This window comes from Trachypithecus francoisi, unplaced genomic scaffold (genome assembly GCF_009764315.1).
Source record: "Trachypithecus francoisi isolate TF-2019V2 unplaced genomic scaffold, Tfra_2.0 Lachesis_group12, whole genome shotgun sequence".
NCBI lineage: Eukaryota > Metazoa > Chordata > Mammalia > Primates > Cercopithecidae > Trachypithecus > Trachypithecus francoisi.
The window spans coordinates 83364951-83383984 of record NW_022681457.1 but is presented as its reverse complement, the minus strand read 5'-3'; the positions used below and the strand labels follow the sequence as shown (position 1 = coordinate 83383984).

General features: G+C 40.1%; 1 protein-coding gene across 27 annotated transcripts in view; it reads right to left on the bottom strand.

The window, feature by feature from the left end:
* Positions 1-19034, bottom strand: part of SCMH1 (Scm polycomb group protein homolog 1) — a 246088-nt gene that overhangs the window by 147202 nt on the left and 79852 nt on the right. For 14 of the 27 annotated variants that reach the window (XM_033226878.1, XM_033226887.1, XM_033226873.1 and 11 more), the window contains 2 exons: positions 7068-7136; positions 6590-6613 (listed from right to left, as the gene is read on the bottom strand). In XM_033226878.1, coding sequence (XP_033082769.1) covers positions 6590-6613; positions 7068-7136 — 93 coding nt within the window. Of the gene's footprint in view, positions 1-5439; positions 5647-6589; positions 6614-7067; positions 7137-19034 lie in introns of all 27 variants that reach the window. The other 13 variants (XR_004440916.1, XM_033226890.1, XM_033226886.1 and 10 more) reach the window with 1 other exon arrangement.

Below are 19034 nucleotides of genomic sequence, written 5' to 3'. Positions count from 1 at the left end.
AAATGATTTCTCAATTTATGGAGCTTTCAGTCTAGAGATAAACAGGGACATTAATAAACATAACACAAGTAATCTGTTATGATAATGATAAAGTTAACGAGGTAGTTCAGGTTGTCTTGAAAATGCAGAGCATGAAAATCTCGTTCATGCTTGGGCTCAGAGATTACTGTGAAAATTAATATTATTAACTAACAAAGGTATGATGTTTTATAATTTAAACATATAAAATTTGAGTGTTTTCAATTATTCCAACATTATAATTCAAAATTATAATTCAAAATATTCAAACAGTATAATTTGAATGTTTTCAATTATTCATTCAACAGATATTTAACTATCCTCTATGTGCCTGGCAATATGACAGGGGTCCCTGCCCTCATTTACGTGCCAGTGTATGATGAGACACAGCTAACACACAATAAATAAACAAGACGGTAAGTGAAAATAACTTGAAGGGAATAAAATGAGGTGATGCGATAGAGACTGGGAGCTATCTTAGTAAAGTTACGGACAGATACTCTTCAGAGGAAATGTCTGAGCTAAGACTTCACAGATGAGAAAAAGCCAGCCATCTCATTTACTAAATAATGCTTATAAAAGTGTTTTTATAAACTCTGATGCATACCACATGACGTTTACATTTATTATTAAAAAAGAAAAAAAGGTCCCTGCCCTGAAGGGACTTAAAAATGGCATTAACGTACCTTGGTCCATAAAATATAAAGCACAAGAGGTCACCTAGTTAAATGCATGAATCACTTTCTCTAATTTCATTCATTCAGCAAATATTTACTGAATACCTACTATACATTAAGCTTGGTTCTAGGCACTGGTGATATATAGCAAAATACAGTGCAGCCGAAGTCTCTGCCCACAGGGAGCTTACATTCTAACGGGAAAGACAGACAACAAACAAACAAACAAACAAATATGTCAGCTGGTCCAGAGGGTAACAGAGACACCATATTAATTATACAATTCCTGGCTATTTTGAAATTTAAAAAAATAAAAGTAAGAGGTAAAAAAGGTGTGCTATTTTAGGCGGGGCAGTCAAAAAAGGCATCTTGATAAGGTGACATAAAAGTTGAGATTTAGGCCGGGTATGGTGGCTCACTCCTGTAATCCCAGCATTTTAGGAGGCCGAGGTGGGCAGATCACCTGAGGTCAGGAGTTCAAGACCAGCCTGGCCAACATGGTGAAACCTTATCTCTACTAAAAGAAATACAAAAATTAGCTGGGCATGGTGCCAGACACCTGTAAATCCCAGCTACTCAGGAGGCTAAGGCAGGAGAACTGCTTGAACCTGGGAGGTGGAGGTTGTGATGAGCTGAGATCGCGCCACTGCACTCTAGCCTAGGCGATAGAGTGAGACTCCATCTCAAAAAAAAAAAAAAATGTTGAGATTTGAATGGTCCTTTCAGCCTCTGCTTAAATACTTCCAATCATGCGACACCCATTATTTAGCTATGACTCAACAGTACAAATGGACAGACTAGTCTTTATAGTCAGCCAACATCTGCCTTCTAACCTCTACTGGTCCTAGATATATCTAATCTCTATGTCCCAAATCCCTCGACTGCTCCTCATTTGACAGGCTGGTTACTCATGTCTGGCTACTGTTCTGGCCACATTCCCTACAAGAACTCTACTTTGTTCAACCTAAATGTGAACCCAAATTCCTAAAAGCTATTAAGGATAATCAATGTCTTTAGATCAGAAATTCCACTCCACTAACACCGTATAAATAGTTTTCTATGTACCAAAGTTTAAATAACAATATATTTGTTAAACGCCACTGATGGTAATTTAAGTGTCTTTATTTTATTTTATTTTACTTTATTTTGAGACAGGGTCTTGCTTTGAGTCAGTGTCAGGCTAGTACAGTGGTGCGAACACAGCTAATTGCAGCCTCGACCTCCTGGGCTCAAGCGATCCTCTCATCTCAGCCTCCCTAGTAGCTGGGACTACAGGTGTGTGCCACCATGTCTAGCTAATTTTTGCATTTTTTGTAGAGACAGGGCTATGCCAAGTTGCCCAGGCTGTTCTTGAACTCCTGAGTTCAAGCGATCTACCTGCCTCGGCTGCCCAAAGTGCTGGGATTACAGGTATGAGTCACAGATTTGGGATTTGTCCTAAGGATGGGACTAATGGACAAAGAGCGTGCACAGTTTAGATTTTGATACAACATATATATTGCTGAAATATCCTCTAGAAAGAATATACTGATTTTTTTTTTTCTTTCTTAGAGACAGGGTTTCCCTATGGAGCCCAGGCTAGTCACAAACTCCTAGACTTGTCCTCCTCCTGCCTTGGACTCCCACAGTGTGGGGATTACAAGCATAAGCCAACTGTTTTTTTTTGTTTTTTGGTTTTTTTTTTTTTTTGAGACAAAGTCTCACTCAGATACCCAGGATGGAGTGTGGTGGCGCAATCATACCTCACTGTAACCCCGATCAGGACTCAAGCAACCCTCCGCACTCAGTTTCCAGAGTAGCTGGGACTACAGGTGTGCGCCACAATGCTTGGCTAATTCTTTTCTTTTTAGTAGAGACAAGGTCTCACTATATTGCCCAGACTCAATTTCTATTCCTACCAGAAGTACACAGGTGTGTTTACCACATATTTGCTAAAACTGTATTTTAACAATTTCTATAATTTTGACAAATCTTATCAGTGAAAAAATAAAATAGTATAATTTTATTTGCAATTTTTGATTACTAATAAAGTCAAAGATCTCTTTAGCCTTATCAGCCAGTTTGTATTTTAGTTAGCCATTTTTCTGCTGAGATATTCTTTTGTTTTCTCACAGACTCTAGGAGTTCTTTGTAGATTAAGGAAAAGTCACTAGAAGAATTTTTACTTAAAAGAAATAAAGCATCTAGAGAAAGTGTTCTTTCCACTATACCACAGGTCCCTCTGAAAAGACACAGACTTTCAGGCAACAGAAAGAGAGGTTTAGATAAGGAAGAGAAATCAGAGGTGTTTTGGAGGGTCCAGGCAGATATCCTGACATGAGAAAGGTCTGGATTTGGGAAGCTTCACAGATGTAGAATCTTAACATTCAAGCTACCAAGGACGTTAGTGTTTCCTAAAACTCATGGCTTTCTTGGTCCCATATCTTTGCTCATGTTACTCACACTCAGTGACTCAGCAAAAATTTTACATTTTCTGTCAGAAGGCTTTGCAGAGAAAGGCTGGACAAATTCTACCATTTCCCCATCTCCTATAACATCCTGTTCATATCATATCACCATAATTATTTATGTAAGTTCTTTATGGATGGGGGGTCATATTCATTTTAAAAATATTTAAATGTTTAACATAGTGCCTGAAATTTAACAGAGGCTCAATATGAGTTTCTGAGTGAATGAAAAGAAGCACGCAAGTAATAATCCTATTCTTTCTTGGACTAATAAAATAATACCTGGGATATAATTCTGAAAACTATACTTTGAGAGAGAGCAAATCTGAGTTTAAATGATTACCTAGTGATGGTAAACAGACCCAAAACCATGTCACCTGAGGACCAGGTGAAGGAACATGAACAATTAGCATGAGTAAAAAAGTGAAGTCTCAGAGCCATCCCCCATCTATCCAACAAATATTGATAGTGTGTGTCAAAGCACTGTGCTGGGTGCTGGACACATAACTGTGATCAAAATATCATCCTTGACCTCACAGAGTTTCCGTCTAGTGACAGACAGAGAATCTAGTGAGGGACAGAGACTAAACAGTCACCACTACGATAATGTGGTAAGTGCTACACTGGAGAGACAGAGGGTGCTATAGGAGCACCCAGAGTGCTTGTGGAAGCTTACCAAAGGAAGAAAGCTCTAGGCTTCTAAGCTAAAGTGTAAAAGGATAAGCAGGAGTCAAAGAAAAAGGAAACCCTTTTTGTTTGTTTCAGACAGAAAGAAAGGCATTATAAAGGCCCAGACATGAGAAAAAGCAGTTCTAAAAGCAGATCTTTTGGTATGGCTGCTGGGTGGAGTTTAAAGAAAAAGTAGTTAAGAAAAAAGGTTACAGATAACGGCAGTGTTCAGGCATTAGAGAGCCAAATATACTGTATTACTGAGAAGAGGAAGCATTCAGGGTTCTGGGGTGAAGTCATTCTGGCTGTAAAGAATGGGCAGGAGGGGTATAGGGCTGGAGGCAAAAAGACCAGTTAGGAAGCTATTTTAATAATCTAGGTGTGAGATGACTGTGGCTTCAACTATGAAAGTGGCAGGGTAGCAATGAGAAGGCAGTCCCTAGAGCTTCTTTCTAGAAATCAGGGTCAGTAAGTGAAAAATAGGCTAACCCTGTTTCAAATGGCCAGAAAGTTAGAGGGATGACTAACAGAAATTACAAAAAGAAGCATATTTTGGCCCAATAAATATGTCTAAATATGAAATGAATTACCTGAGGAGCTTCTAAGTTCTCAACTTGAGGAGTTCAAGATAAGACATTTTACAAAAAATTCAAAATGTTGAATTTTTTTTTTTTTTTTTTGAGACGGAGTCTCGCTCTGTCACCCAGGCTGGAGTGCAGTGGCCGGATCTCAGCTCACTGCAAGCTCCGCCTCCCGGGTTTACGCCATTCTCCTGCCTCAGCCGCCCAAGTAGCTGGGACTACAGGTGCCGGCCACCTCGCCCGGCTAGTTTTTTGTATTTTTTAGTAGAGACGGGGTTTCACTGAGTTAGCCAGGATGGTCTCAATCTGCTGACCTTGTGATCTGCCCGTCTCGGCCTCCCAAAGTGCTGGGATTACAGGTTTGAGCCACCGCGCCCGGCCCAAAATGTTGAATTTTAAATGCTGGTCAAGAATACATTATTTTATGGTCTTTTCCAACTTTGAGATTCCACAGATCTACTGAATTTTATTTCAGTTTGCTATTTGGAGCTGCTCCTTATGCTAGATGGTAAAAACGAAATATGCAGGATTAACTTATACATCAGAGGATATGCCTATGGAACCAATGCTCTAGGAAAAATACGCTTTCAAATTTTAACATCTTTTAGTAACTGATATACTCTATGTCAAATTGAGTACCCACATTTCACAACTCCCCATCAACAGTTTACAATAAGCCTTAAGCTGTCACTGAGTTACAATTGTTATTATCATTCATATTAGCTACAAAACCAAAAACAACGGCAGCTATCACTGTCTTCAATTTGCCTGTACCATGCCAGACTACGTCCAATATCTCCTGTATTCATTATAACCTGCAAGTAGGTTTTATTCCCATTTTAAAGATGAGGAAATAGGCTTAGAAAGATTAAGTAATTTGCCTGAAGTCACAAAACTGGTAAGTGGGAATAGGAATTTGAACCAAGGCCTGTCTGACTCCTATGTCCATGTTTTTTCTACCACACATCAGTACCTTAAAAAGCTTGAGGAAAGTTTTAAAGAATAATAAAAAATAACTATCATTTATCAAGTGCCAGGCACCTTTACCTGCATTATTTCATTTCATTCATTTCTTCAGCTCACATTCATAGAATGCTTCACTTCAAAGAATGTCAGAAGATTTGACTTAGAGTAAAGTCTGAGTATAGCCGCTGAACAGAATGAAAATCATAATAATCCTCCAAAGTTGAAAAGTATTTGAGAGTTTTTAAGATGTTTTCACATCCATTAGCTCATGTAATCTTCTTTACAACCCTGTGAAGTAGGCAGAATGGGATTATTATCCCCATTTTACAAATAAGAAAACTAAGGATCAGAGTCACAAAGTTACTAAGTGGCAGAACTGGCTCTCAAAAAGCCTAGGAGTTCTGACTCCTAGTCTAGTGTTCTACTACTTCATGTTATCTTCTGTGTCATTGGGCAACGGAAAGTAATATGTTGCAGGGAAGAAAGGCAAGAGGAGGCAAATAGGCAATGATAATAATAGAGCTAAATATATATCAAGTTGTAACAAAATATATCAAAATAACTTGAACAAAAATTAATAAAAGTATCTGGATATCAAAATCTATGTAACATATAAAAGGATTTTAAAGGATTCTAAGATGTTAAGACTGATGTTTATGCAGGAATTCTGATTGAGAAGTATTAGAACTAGTTTTATTACTCAAATCTTAGTCCTGAAGTACACCAACCAGGGAGGAAAACCAAATGCAATTATCGGTCTGACTTCTTACTTGATAATATTTTAATATTTCAGTTTTTATTTGTGAATAAAGTTAGAAAATGTTTAGGTTTAGTTTCAGTTCAATTTACCTTACAAGTATTTTTTGGGGGGAAAAAAATCCCACCAAACACTGATTTATGGATGGCAGGGGTTTGTTTTAGTTCTGGATTCAGTAAATTAAGATGGTACTTCCAGTTTGGTTCAGTTCCTGTTCTTCCCTATACCCTATGTAATTAACCACCTTCCCTCCCTTCTTGTTAGCTTGGTCTGTGGCCTACTGATAAGCAGGACTTGATGTGACAGCTGAGATGAAGTACATGGGATACTTAGGCAGACAAGAGCACAGGATTCACTGGTTTCTGAGACAGAGACACATGGAATTCTTTTCCTAGTTAGTTAAAACTGGTTATAATCTAATCCCTGGTTTACCAATTATCCTTATTTAACAGAAACACAAGAAAAATAGCTTACCTAGCTCCAGGATGTCAGCAGTTTCTAGTAAAGAAAAAAATGTTGGAGCATAAGTCATTAAGACAAACAACCAATACGACGGAAGGTGAAATTCTGGGGTAAAATAGGAAATTGAGCATTTGTCTAGTTCAGTTATCTTATCCTAAAAGACACTGAGATTCTTAGTAGTCATTGCGGAAGCACACTACCCAATTTTGCCTATTCCCAAGCCTAAACTTATAAAAACTATAGAAAACCAGAGAGGCTAAGCAACTGTGCCTAAAACTATGAAGCTAATTTGGCATTACCTATACTCAGAATCTAGGTTCCCTACTTCCAGCTAAAACAAAGTATATTGCTTATGACCAATATCTCTGTAAACTGCAATATTTGCTTCTGATATAACAAGTGAGTTATTTGTAAACTCAGACAAAGGTTTTATGGGAGAAGGTGCTGAGTAAAATTTTTCCACACCAAACGGAGTTTTTTCCCCCCTTACCTTGATATTGGGATGCAGACTCTGATAGGTGACCATATTTGTGTTTTCTAACATCATTCCAGTCTATCACTGCAGGGGGAGAGAAAAATAGTCATGTGGAAAGAAAATATAAGATTAAATACTTTTCCAATTTGGCAGTATGTATTAACAGTTTTTAATAAAGTAATCCACTTCTGAGAATCTGTGCTAGGGAAAAATACTCCAAAACACAAGAAAAAGGTTTCATGTAAAAAGCTTTAGCATTGTTTATAATAACAAAAAAAGGAACACCTAAATCTTCAAAATAGAAGACTGATTAAGATTTGATAATACAAACACTTGACAAAGTATGCTGAAGCTATTAAATTTTTACAAAGGCTAAAGAACAGATGGGAAAATGTTTATGTTACAATGTTATTAAGTAAAATATGGGAACAATATTTTATATTCATGGAATGATCACAATTATTTAAAACACTAAAAACAAATAGCACCCCAGTTATGGGCTCAACTGTATCCTCCAAAACTTCATGCTAAAGTCCCCACTCCGCAGCACCGCAGAATGTAACTGTATTTGTGATGGCAGCGGTGGGCCATCTGGAGCAGCTGCTGTCATCATGCCGGCTGCAGCAGGGAGGCATGCACGCTCCATGGAGCCAGTGGGAGCCTAGGAGCAGGCAGGAGTCCCGCCATTCTGGGCACAGCTGCAGCCACCCAAACCGAGGCTGCAAACCCAAACCTCCTGCTCCATGGAACAGGCAGGAGCCTTGCCCTGACGGGCACAGCTGCAGCCCCCGAAATGTGGCTGCAGACCCAGGTACCCCTGCACTCTTGGGGGTCCAGGAAGGACCCCTCTGCCCTTGCAGGATCAGAAGTGCCTGCTCCCCCTGCCTGGCTTCTCCCTGCTGTTGGCACCCGCTCTGATCTTGGAGCAAAGTTAGGGTGGAGCCTGGGTGCTATGAATGGCAGCAGGAGGTAGATAGATTCCTAAGCAGAAAAGGGCGGATCCCTGGTGAGGCCCACCTTCAGGCCAGGGAGGGTCTGAAGGCTGGGGGCTGAACTGCCAGCCCTGCAGACTGGAGTGGGACTTGTGCCTTTTCCAGGCCTGCCCATGGCCACCCACAGACCAGTGGGCACACACTTCCTCCCCTCTGGGGTCCATAAAAACCCTAGGATCAGCCAGAGCAGAGCAGAGGACAAAGAGATGACTGGATGATCTGCCTGCAGAAAGGAGCCACCCATTCTAGGGCCTTCTCTTTGCTGAGAGCTACAGAAATGACGTTGACAACCTGCCTGCAGAGAGGAGCCAGCTACTCTAGGGCCTCCTCTCCGCAGAGAACTGCAGATGATGGGATGACCAGCTGCAGAGAGGAGCCACCCTCTCTGCTGAGATCTTAGTGAACACTTGTTGGGACAACCTACCTGCAGAGAGGAGTTATCCTTTCTGCTAGGGGCTGAACAGTCATTGGGACATCCTGGCACTGCGGGTCATCTCTGAGCTGTTCTATTGCTCAATACAGCTCCTCTTCATCTTGCTCACCCTCGGCTTGTCTGCATATCTCCTTCTCCCTGGTTGCAGGACAAGAACTCAGGACCTGCTGAATGGTGTGGCTAAAAGAGTTGCTGTAACACCAACAGGGCTGAAACATGCCCCCTGCTTGCCGCAGTTTGGGCAAAGAGAAGGAGGGAAGAGCTGCAGCCCTTTGGGAAGCCCAGACCTGGGAGCTTCTGGAGCCAGGGCTGTGACTCCCTCTTTGGGGCCCTGTGGTTCCTCCAAGCTTTTGGGCGCTACTGCATTCCCCAGTGCCAGCCAGGGAAGATGCTTGTGGTGCGCCTGGTCCAGCTGCAGCCTCACAGAGAGCTGCTGACACTTGGAGCTGCCCACCTTGTGGCAGGAGCTGGTGTGTCTGACTGCACAGTAGATGGACCCCAAGCTCGCTCATACACACTCCTCACCACTCCATGCCTAACTCTAGTCTCTCTTGGAGGCGAGGGATCCAGGCTGATAGCATAAGCAGCCTGCCAGGCCAAGTGAGTGGAACGAGCCCAGTGGGCCCAAGCAAAACTCAGGCAAAGGCACCACTGGCCACAGGTTTCCGGCCAGAAAAGCAACACTCCTAGGATCCCACAATATTTGGAGAAAGGGTCTTTAAAGAGATAATTAAATTAAAATGAGGTCACTAAGGTGGTCACTAATTCACCATGACTGGTGTTATCATAAGAAGAGAAAGTTTGGACACAGGTACAGAGAAAAGACCATGTAATTAACACAGGGAGAAGCCTCAGAAGCTAAGGAGTGAGGTCTCAGAAGAAAGAAATCAACCTTGCCAATGCCTTGATCTTAGACTTCTAGCCTTCAGAATTGTGAGGAAATAAATTTCTGTTGTTTAAGCCACCTAGTGCATGATATTTGTTACAAGCAGCCCTGGAAACTTATGCAACTGCGGAAATTATCATTAGAAAAAACATGGAAGTAAACACAGCAAATATAAACAACTGGTTATCTTTGGGTGGTAGTACTAGGTTCCCTGACACCGTCCCCACTTTTTATTTTATAATCTTATATATTTTCAAATTTTCCATAAAGAGGATACATTACTCATATAAGGAGAATATATTTTCCTCAGTTGAAAATTTAGATTCATCTACTGACCCTACTACTTTCTCACCATCAATCACCTATCATGTCTACTTAACTTCTTGCCCAGCTCCGACTCCATGGTCCTCATTAACATCATTCTCTGGCAAACACTCTTAATTCCTTCCCATCTCTTTTTTGTCAAACGTACCTACTAAAGGCTCAATCCTAAATCTGGTTAAAGCCAAGTATCAACCTATACTGTGCCTACTCCAGCAGCTCACCAGTGCTGAAGAAAAACAAATGCAAGCTTACTGGTCTCATTTTAAACTCATAGCTATAATTCTCAAATGCCACTTTACACCACCCAGAAATAATCATTCCACATTTCTACACTACTTTTCCATTTTCTAAAAAAAAAAAAAAATTCGTATCTTTCTCTCTCTCCTCAAACTCCAAATATACTCTCCCCAACTTCACTCTCAGGGAATTCAGGATTCATTGAGAAAACAGAAGTAAGGGTAAGACCCTTCCACTCATTTCATGACGGTAGAGACTTGATCTTGTTTAGTGGTGAATCCTCAGTATGTAGTATAGTAACAGGGGCTCATTAAATGTTTGGTGAATAAATTACCTATTCATTCATGGTTTTTTCTGACTTCTCTCCTGTTACTGTGGATGAAGTGTCTGTTTTTATCAAAAGCCAACCCTCCATTTTAGCTGCAGGTCCCATAGTCTCTCATCCTCTCAAAAACTTTGCAAGTATCCCCCCCCCCTTTTTTTTTTTTTTTGCTATTCTTTGTAATTGGCCAACAATAATTTTACATATTTATGGGGTATAAAGTGATGTTTCAATACAAATACACATTGTGGAATGATCAAACCAGAGTACAGCAATTAGTATATCCATCACTTCAAATATTTATAATTTCTTTGTGGTAAGAACATTTAAAATTCTCTCTTTAGCTATTTTGAAATATATAATACATTATTATTAACTACAGTCAACATGCTCTGCAATAGAACACCAGAACTACTCCTCCTATCTAACTATAACTTTCTACCTGTTGATCAATGTATCTCCCTTTTATCTATACTCACCCCTCCCCTCCCAGCCTCTGGTTATCACCATTCTACTCTCTACTTCTATAAGTTAGACTTTTTTTAGATTCTACATGTGAGATTATATGGTATTTGTCGTTCTGTGCCTGACTTCAACATTACATCCTCTAGGTTCATCCACGTTGCCAAAAATGACAGAATTTCCATTTTTTAAGGCAGAATGTATTCCATTGTGTATATACACCACATTTTAAAATCCATTCATATATTGATGGACACTTAAGTTATTCCCGTATCTTGGCTACTGTGAATAGTGCTGCAATGAATACAGGCATGTAGATGAAGTTATCCCTTCAACATACTGATTTCATTGCCTTTGGGGATACAGCCAGTAGTGGGATTGATGAATCATATGGTATTTCTATTTTGTGTTTTGAGGAACCTCCATCCTGTTTTTCAAAATGGCTGTACAATTTGTGATATCCAAAACAGTGTATAAAGGTTCCTTTTTCTTGTAATCCTTGTCAATATTTATCTTTCATCTTTTTTATAACAGCCAACCTAACAGGTGTTGGCTGTAGGGTATCTCACTGTGGTTTTCATTTGCATTTCTCTGATGATTAGAGATGTTGGACTTTTTGTTTTTCATATATCTGTTGCCCATTTATATGTTTTCTTTTGAAAAATATCTATTCAAGTCCTTTGCTTATTTTTAACAGGGCTGTTTTCTTGTTACTGAGTAGTCTGAGTTCCTAGTATATTTCAGATGTTAGTCCCTTCTCCAGTGTATGATTTGCAAATATTTTCTCCCAATCTGTGGGTTGTCTCTTCACTCTATTAATTGTTTCCTTTTCTATGCAGTAGCTTTTCACTTGAATGCAATTCCAGTTGTCTATTTTTGCTTTTATTGTTTATGCTTTTGAGTTCAAATCAGAGAAATCTCTGTCCAGACCTCTAGCAGTTTTATAGTTTCAGTTTCATAGTTTCAAGTCTTTAACCCATTTTGAGTTGATTCTTGTATGAGGGGTGAGATAAAGATCCACTTTCATTCTTCTGTTTGTAGATATCCAGTTTTCCCAATACCACTTTTTGAACAGATTTTCCTTTCCCCAATGTGTGTTTCTGTCAAAAACCAATTGACTGTAGATGCATGGGTTTATTTCTGGGCTCTCTGTCCTATTTCATCAGTAGATGTGTCTGTTTTTATGCCAGCACCATGCTTTTTTGATTACTATAGCTTTGTAATAAATTTTGTAATACAGTAGTGTGATGTCTCCAGCTTTGCTCTTTTTCGTCAAGATTGTTTGGCTATTTGGGATCTTTTGTGGCTCTACATTAATTTTAGCATTTTTTTTCTACTTCTGTGAAGAATGACATAAGAATTTTGATGGCGGTTGCATTAAATCTGTAGATTTCTTCTGGTGGTATAAATATTTTCACAATATTAATTCTTCCCATCCATAAACACTAAATATCTTTCCACTTATTTGTGATATCCTTAATTTCCTTTATTGGTGCCTTACAGTTTTCAGTGTATAGATCTTCCACTTCCTTGGTTAAAGTTACTTCTAGGTATTTTACTTAGAAGTAAGTGGTATTGTGATATGACCCAGCCATCCCATTACTGGGTATATACCCAAAGGATTATAAATCATGCTGCTATAAAGACATATGCACACATATGTTCATTGCGGCACTATTCACAATAGCAAAGACTTGGAATCAACCCAAATGTCCATCTGTGACAGACTGGATTAAGAAAATGTGGCACATATACACCATGGAATACTATGCAGCTATAAAAAAGGATGAGTTTGTGTCTTTTGTAGGGACATGGATGCAGCTGGAAACCATCATTCTCAGCAAACTATCACAAGAACAGAAAACCAAACACCGCATGTTCTCACTCATAGGTGGGAACTGAACAATGAGATCATTTGGACTTGGGAAGGGGAACATCACGCACCGGGGCCTATTATGTAACTCTATTGAGAGTTATACCTGATGTAAATGATGAGTTGATGTGTGCTGACAAGTTGATGGGTGCAGCACACCAACATGGCGCAAGTATACATATGTAACAAACTTGCACGTTATGCACATGTACCCTAGAACTTAAAGTATAATAATAAAAAAAAAGAAAAAAAAAGTGGTATTGTAAATGGGATTGCTATTGTAAATGGGATTGTTTTCTTAATTTCTTTTCCAGAAAGTTCACTGTTAGTGTATAGAAATGCTACTGACTTTTGTTAGTTGATTTTATATCCTGCAACTTTACTGGATTTGTCTAATTCAAATGGTGTTTTGGTACAGTCTTTAAGATTTTCAATATGTAAGACCATGCTGTCAGCAAACAGAGACAATTTCATTTCATCCTTTCCTATTTGGATGCCTTTTTTTTCTTTTTCTTGCCTAATTGCTTAGGCTAGGACTTCTGATACTATGTTGAACAGAAGTGGTAAGAGTGGGCATCCTTGTCTTGTTCTAGATCTTATAGGAAAATCCTTCAACTTCTTACCATTGAGGACAAGGTTAGCTATGTGTTGAGGAACATTCCTTCTATACCTAATATATTGAGAGTTTTCATTATGAAAGGATGTTGAATTTTGTCAAATGCATTTTCTCCATCTATTGAGATGATCATGTGATTTTTGTCCTTCATTCTGTTATATGGTGAGTCACATTTATTCATCTGCATCACATCCCAAGGGCAAATTCCACTTAATCATGGTGAATGATTCTTTTAATATACTGCTGAATATGGTTTCTTAGTATTTTGTTGAAGATTTTTGCATCTATGTTCATTAGTGAGATTGGTCTGCAGTCTTCTTTTTCCTCTTACCATTCAGATAAAGGCAGATGTAGTCTTCTCTTATCGTATCTTTGTCTAGCTTTGGTATCAAGGTACTGCTGGCCTCATAAAATAAATTTTGAAGAATTCCATCCTCTTCAACTTTCTGGAAGAGTTTGAGAAGGACTGGTATTTGTTCTTCAAGTGTCTGGTACAATTCAGCTATGATGCCATTAGGTCCCAGGCTTTACTTTGATAGGAGACTTTTAATTACTAATTGAATCTCATTACTCATAATTGGACTATTCAGATTTCTAACTGCTTTGTGATTCGGTCTTGGTAAACTATATATTTCTAGCAATGTATTCATTTCTTCTGGTTGTTCAATTTGCTGGCTTATAACTGTTCATAGTAGTCTTCCATGATCCTTTGTATTTCTATGTTACCAGTTGTAATATCTCCTCTTTCAGTGCGTTTTATACTTTCATATGTTTTCACATTACTGATTAACATTCTCTTCTGAATTCCCTGTAGCATTTCTTGTAAGGCTGGTCTAGTGGGGATAAATTCTCTGTTTTTGTTTGAGAAAGTCTTGATTATCCCTTTGTTTTTGAAAGACAGGATTGCTGGGTATAGTATGCTTTGCTACCAGTGTTGTTTTTTGTGTGTTTTTTCCTTTCAGGGTTTTGAATAATATCATCATACTCTCTTCTGATCTGCAAGGTTTCTGCTGTGAAATCCACTGATAGCCTTAGGGTGCTTCCCTCACATGTGACAATTCACTTTTCCCTTGCTGCTTTCAACTCTCTCTAACTTACAATTTGATTACAACTTGCCTTGGTGTGGATCCTTTTAGGTTCATCTTATTTGGTGTTCTTTGGACTTCCTGGATCTGGCTTTCTATTTCCTTCCCCAGGCTTGGGAAGTTTTCTGACGTAATTTCTTTGAATATATTTTATTTCTTCTTTCTGACATATCAATAATGCATATGTTGTCCACTTGATGGTGTCCCACAGGTCTCGTAAACTCTTTAAACTATCCTTTTCATTCTGCTTTCTTTTTGCTCAGATTGGATTTTTTTCAATGACCTGTCTTTGATTTCATCGATCCTTTCTTCTGCTTCATCGAATCTGCTGTTGAACACCTCCATTGAATTTTTTTAGTTCAGTTACAGTACTTTTCACATCTTTGATGTCTATTTGGTACTATTTTATACTTTCTATCTCTTTGTCAAAGTTCTTAGCTTGTTCTTTCATTGCTCTTTTGACTTCAGTGAACATCTTTATAACCATTATCTTAAATTCTCTGTCAGGTGAATCACATCTCTCTATTTCACTTGTGGAGATTTCTCTTTTTTTTTTTTTAAATAGATTCTCTGTTCTTTGATTTTTGTATTAGCTTCTATGCATTAAATAAGAATATAACCTCTCCCCGACTTGTCAGACTGGCTTCATGTAGGAGAAGGATCTCACCAATCCATCCAGCCAAAAATTTTAAGGCACTCTCTAATCTCTGTGTTTATTCAGACTGCTGTCTCTTTTATGATGGTCCCCTCAAGCTTAGGATGTGCCACATTCTGTCAATACCCCCACAATACCATAGAGTAGGAGCCAGAATCTCTAGATATAGCTGGAGATGTTGAGGTACTGAATGGGTTTTCCATTTCCTTCTATCTTCACAGCTGAGCCTGAGCATTTATGTCCCACTCTCTCTGCACTAAGCTAAGGAGAAGATCTGTGGCAAAAACCTATACTCACATTCAGGTTGCACCCTCTGATCCTGGGGACAAGCTCATAGAAGTGGTCCTACTGCACGTCCCCCTTTTTGTTTGCTGTGGTCTAAGGCTACTCAGGAATGCAAAGCTCCACTGATTCCCAAATCTTGTCCCTTGGGTGGAAGCTATAGAGGTTGTGGCACTTGAGGCATGACCAAACTCCTTCGAGGAAGAATGAGTAGCCTTGGATTTATCACTGAGATTAGCTAGAGGACTACTGTTTGTTTTCCCATCAGATCCCAAACGCAAGTTCATCAGAAGCCAGGCTGTCAAGTAGCCACTGGAAGTGTGTGCTATAAGCCCCTTTTGGAGAACAAATGGGACCTACATGTTCCTACTTCCTTTCTGCACTGCTCATAAGAGGTATGACTTCTGAAGGTATTTGTATACCTATTTAAAGCCATCCCATTGTTCTGTGATCTCGAAAAACTCATCTATGCCTAGTCCCCTTGGCTCCCAGAGCTAAGATGTTGAGGATGTAATCCTTTGGGAGATAGCTGTAAAAGTTGGGGCACTCATGTGGACATATGCCCATCAGGGGGGTGTCAGGTTAATAGCTGTCTACCCCTTTAATTCCTCAATGCAAGTTATTTGGAAGCCAGGCTGGCAAGTAGTCACCAGGAGAGAATGTCATAAACCCCTTCTGGGGAAAAACAGGGGGCTACATTTTAAGCTTCTTCTCTGCACTTCTCCTGGGGAATAAAATCCAGGGATGTGCTTCTGTACCCGTATAAATCTGCTGCTTTTTTCCTGCAGAGGTCTAGAGATCTGCATAGGCCAATCCCTTCTTCTCCCAGAACTGAGAGGTTTAGTATGTAGACCCTTGGTGGAAGCTGTGTAAGCTGAGGTATTCAATGTGTGGACAAACTCTTCCCAGGCTGGTGGCGGGTTAATATTTGACTGCCCCTAAACTCCCCCAATGTAAGTTAGTTAGAAGCCAAACAACCAAAAAGCTGCCAGAATAGTGTGTTATAAACTCCTTCTGTGGGCAAACAGGGGGCTTCATTTCTTTTTTTTTTTTTTTTTTTTTTGAGGCGGAGTCTCGCTCTGTCGCCCAGACTGGAGTGCAGTGGCGCAATCTCGGCTCACTGCAAGCTCCGCCTCCCGGGTTCCCGCCATTCTCCTGCCTCAGCCTCCTGAGTAGCTGGGACTACAGGCGCCCGCCACCGCGCCCGGCTAGTTTTTTGTATTTTCAGTAGAGACGGGGTTTCACCGTGTTAGCCAGGATGGTCTCGATCTCCTGACCTCGTGATCCGCCCGTCTCGGCATCCCAAAGTGCTGGGATTACAGGCTTGAGCCACCGCGCCCGGCTCTTAAGTCCCTTCTATGTATTGCTCCTGGGGGATGAAAGCTCTGAAGTGCTTAAGTGCCCATATCTAACTGCTGCTTTTTTCCTGTGGTCTAGAAAGACTTGCATATGTCTAATCTCCTCTGCTCCCAGAGTTGATGAATTAAGAGCCAGACCATGAAGAATCTTAAGTTAGGATGCTATATGTGGGGTTAAAACCCTTCTCTCCATGGGGAGAAGTTGGATGTTGGGGCTTCCCTTTCCAATTTTATGGCACAATGCCCAGGGTGGGGTCTGGCCCTAGTGTGCTTCAGGTTTTCCTACCCATTCGATGAGGATGTTTCCTCAGTTGCCCCACGGGTACGAATCTTTCAACTAGTCTCTGACTTTCTCTGAGGGAGAACTGATCCATGAATAGATATTTATTTGGTGCACCCATGGGTGGAGGGAGAGTCAGGAGTTTCCTATTCTGCCACATTGCTGATCCTACTATCAAGTACCTCCTTTCTAACAGATCATTTGCACCAGCATTCTTACTGCTCTATTATTTCCTATCAATGAAAACCTAAAATAAACAAAACCTCACACCTTTCTCTTAATCCCATACATATCCCTCCTATTATACTCCTCTATTTCTTTGCTCTCCTTCACAGGAAAACTTAAGAGTTACCTGCAGTTATTGCCTCTTGACTACCTCACAGTTATTGCCTCCTCACTACCCCATGTTATCACCTCATTCAAATAGGGTATGTCTGCTCACCACTCCATTAAGATCACTTCCAAATTCACATTTCCAGAACTGGATTCTTAGAATCCCACACACATTCACATAAACAACCACCTGTAGGCCATCTCTACGTGGTTATCAATCAGATATTAAGAACTTAACACGACTAAAACAGAAGGCCATCCTCTGTCATCTTGTTACTTTTTGTCTTCCCAACCCAGTAAATGGTACCTCCATTACTTATTTGCATAGAAATTATGCATAACTTCAGGAGCATGGACTTCCACACACCAAGGTCAATCTGGCGATGGCCATTGCTGAGTGTCCAATCTGCCAGCAGCAGAGATCAACACTGAGCCCCTGATATGGCACTATTCCCCAGGGTGATCAGCCAGCTACCCAGTGGCAGGTTGATTACAATGGACTCCTTCCTTCATTGAAGGGACAGTATTTTGTCCAGCTGGAATAGACATTTACTCTAGATATTGATTTGCCTTCCCTGCATGCAATTCTACTGTCAAAACTACCAATTGCAGGCTCACAAAATCCCTTATCCACCATTATAGACAGCACTGCTTCTGACCAAGAAGCCACACAAAGAAGTGTGGCAATGAGCTTATGCTCATGGAATTAATGATCTTAACATGCATCATCCTGAAGCAGCTGGCTTGACAGAACTATGGAATGGCCTTGTGGTAAAACCCTGTCTCTACTAAAAATTAAAAAAAAACCACACACACACACACACAAAAGATGCAGTTACAGTGCCAGCTAGGTGACAGTACTGTCTTCCAACAGCTGTATAATATACATTCTTTTCATCAGAACATGGAACATTCTCCAAATTAGACCATAAGTAAATCTCACCAAATTTAAAAAAACTGAAATCATATCAAGTATCATTTCAGACCACAATGGAATAAAAATAGAAACCAATAACAAGAGGAACTTTCAAAATCATAGAAATACAAAGAAATTAAACACATTCCTGAATAACCAATAGGTCAATGAAGAAATTAAGAAGAAAATTTTAAAGTTTCTTGAAACAAATGAAAATAGAAACATAACATACCCAAACCTATGGGATACAGCCAAAGCAGTATTAAGAGGAAAGACGGCTGGGTGTGGTGGCTCACGCCTGTAATCCCAGCACTTTGGGAGAGTGAGACAGAAGGATCACTTGAGCCCAGAACTTCAAGACCAACCTGGGCAACATGGCAAGACCCCATCTCTACAAAAAATACAAAAAGTTAGCCAGGATGGTGGTATATGCCTGTGGTCCCAACTACTTGGGAGGCTGAGGTGGGAGGATCTATTGAGAGGTTAAGGCTGCAGTGAGCCATGTTCATACCACTGCACTCCAGCCTGGGCAATAGAGCGAGACTCCATCAAAAAACAAACAAACAAACAAAAAACTCTACCAAAAAATTCTTAGAACTGATAAACAAATTCAGGAAAGCTGCAGGACACAAAATCAACATATAAAAATCAGTAGCACTGAACCAACAATGAATTAGTAAAAAACAAACAAACAAAAAAAAAATCAAGAAAGCAATCTCATTTAGAATAGCTATAAAAAAAAAACTGGCCGGGTGCGGTGGCTCACGCCTGTAATCCCAGCACTTTGGGAGGCCGAGATGGGTGGATCACGAGGTCAGGAGATCGAGACCATCCTGACTAACACGGTGAAACCCTGTCTCTACTAAAAATACAAAAATTAGCCGGGCGCGGTGGCGGGCGCCTGTAGTCCCAGCTACACGGGAGGCTG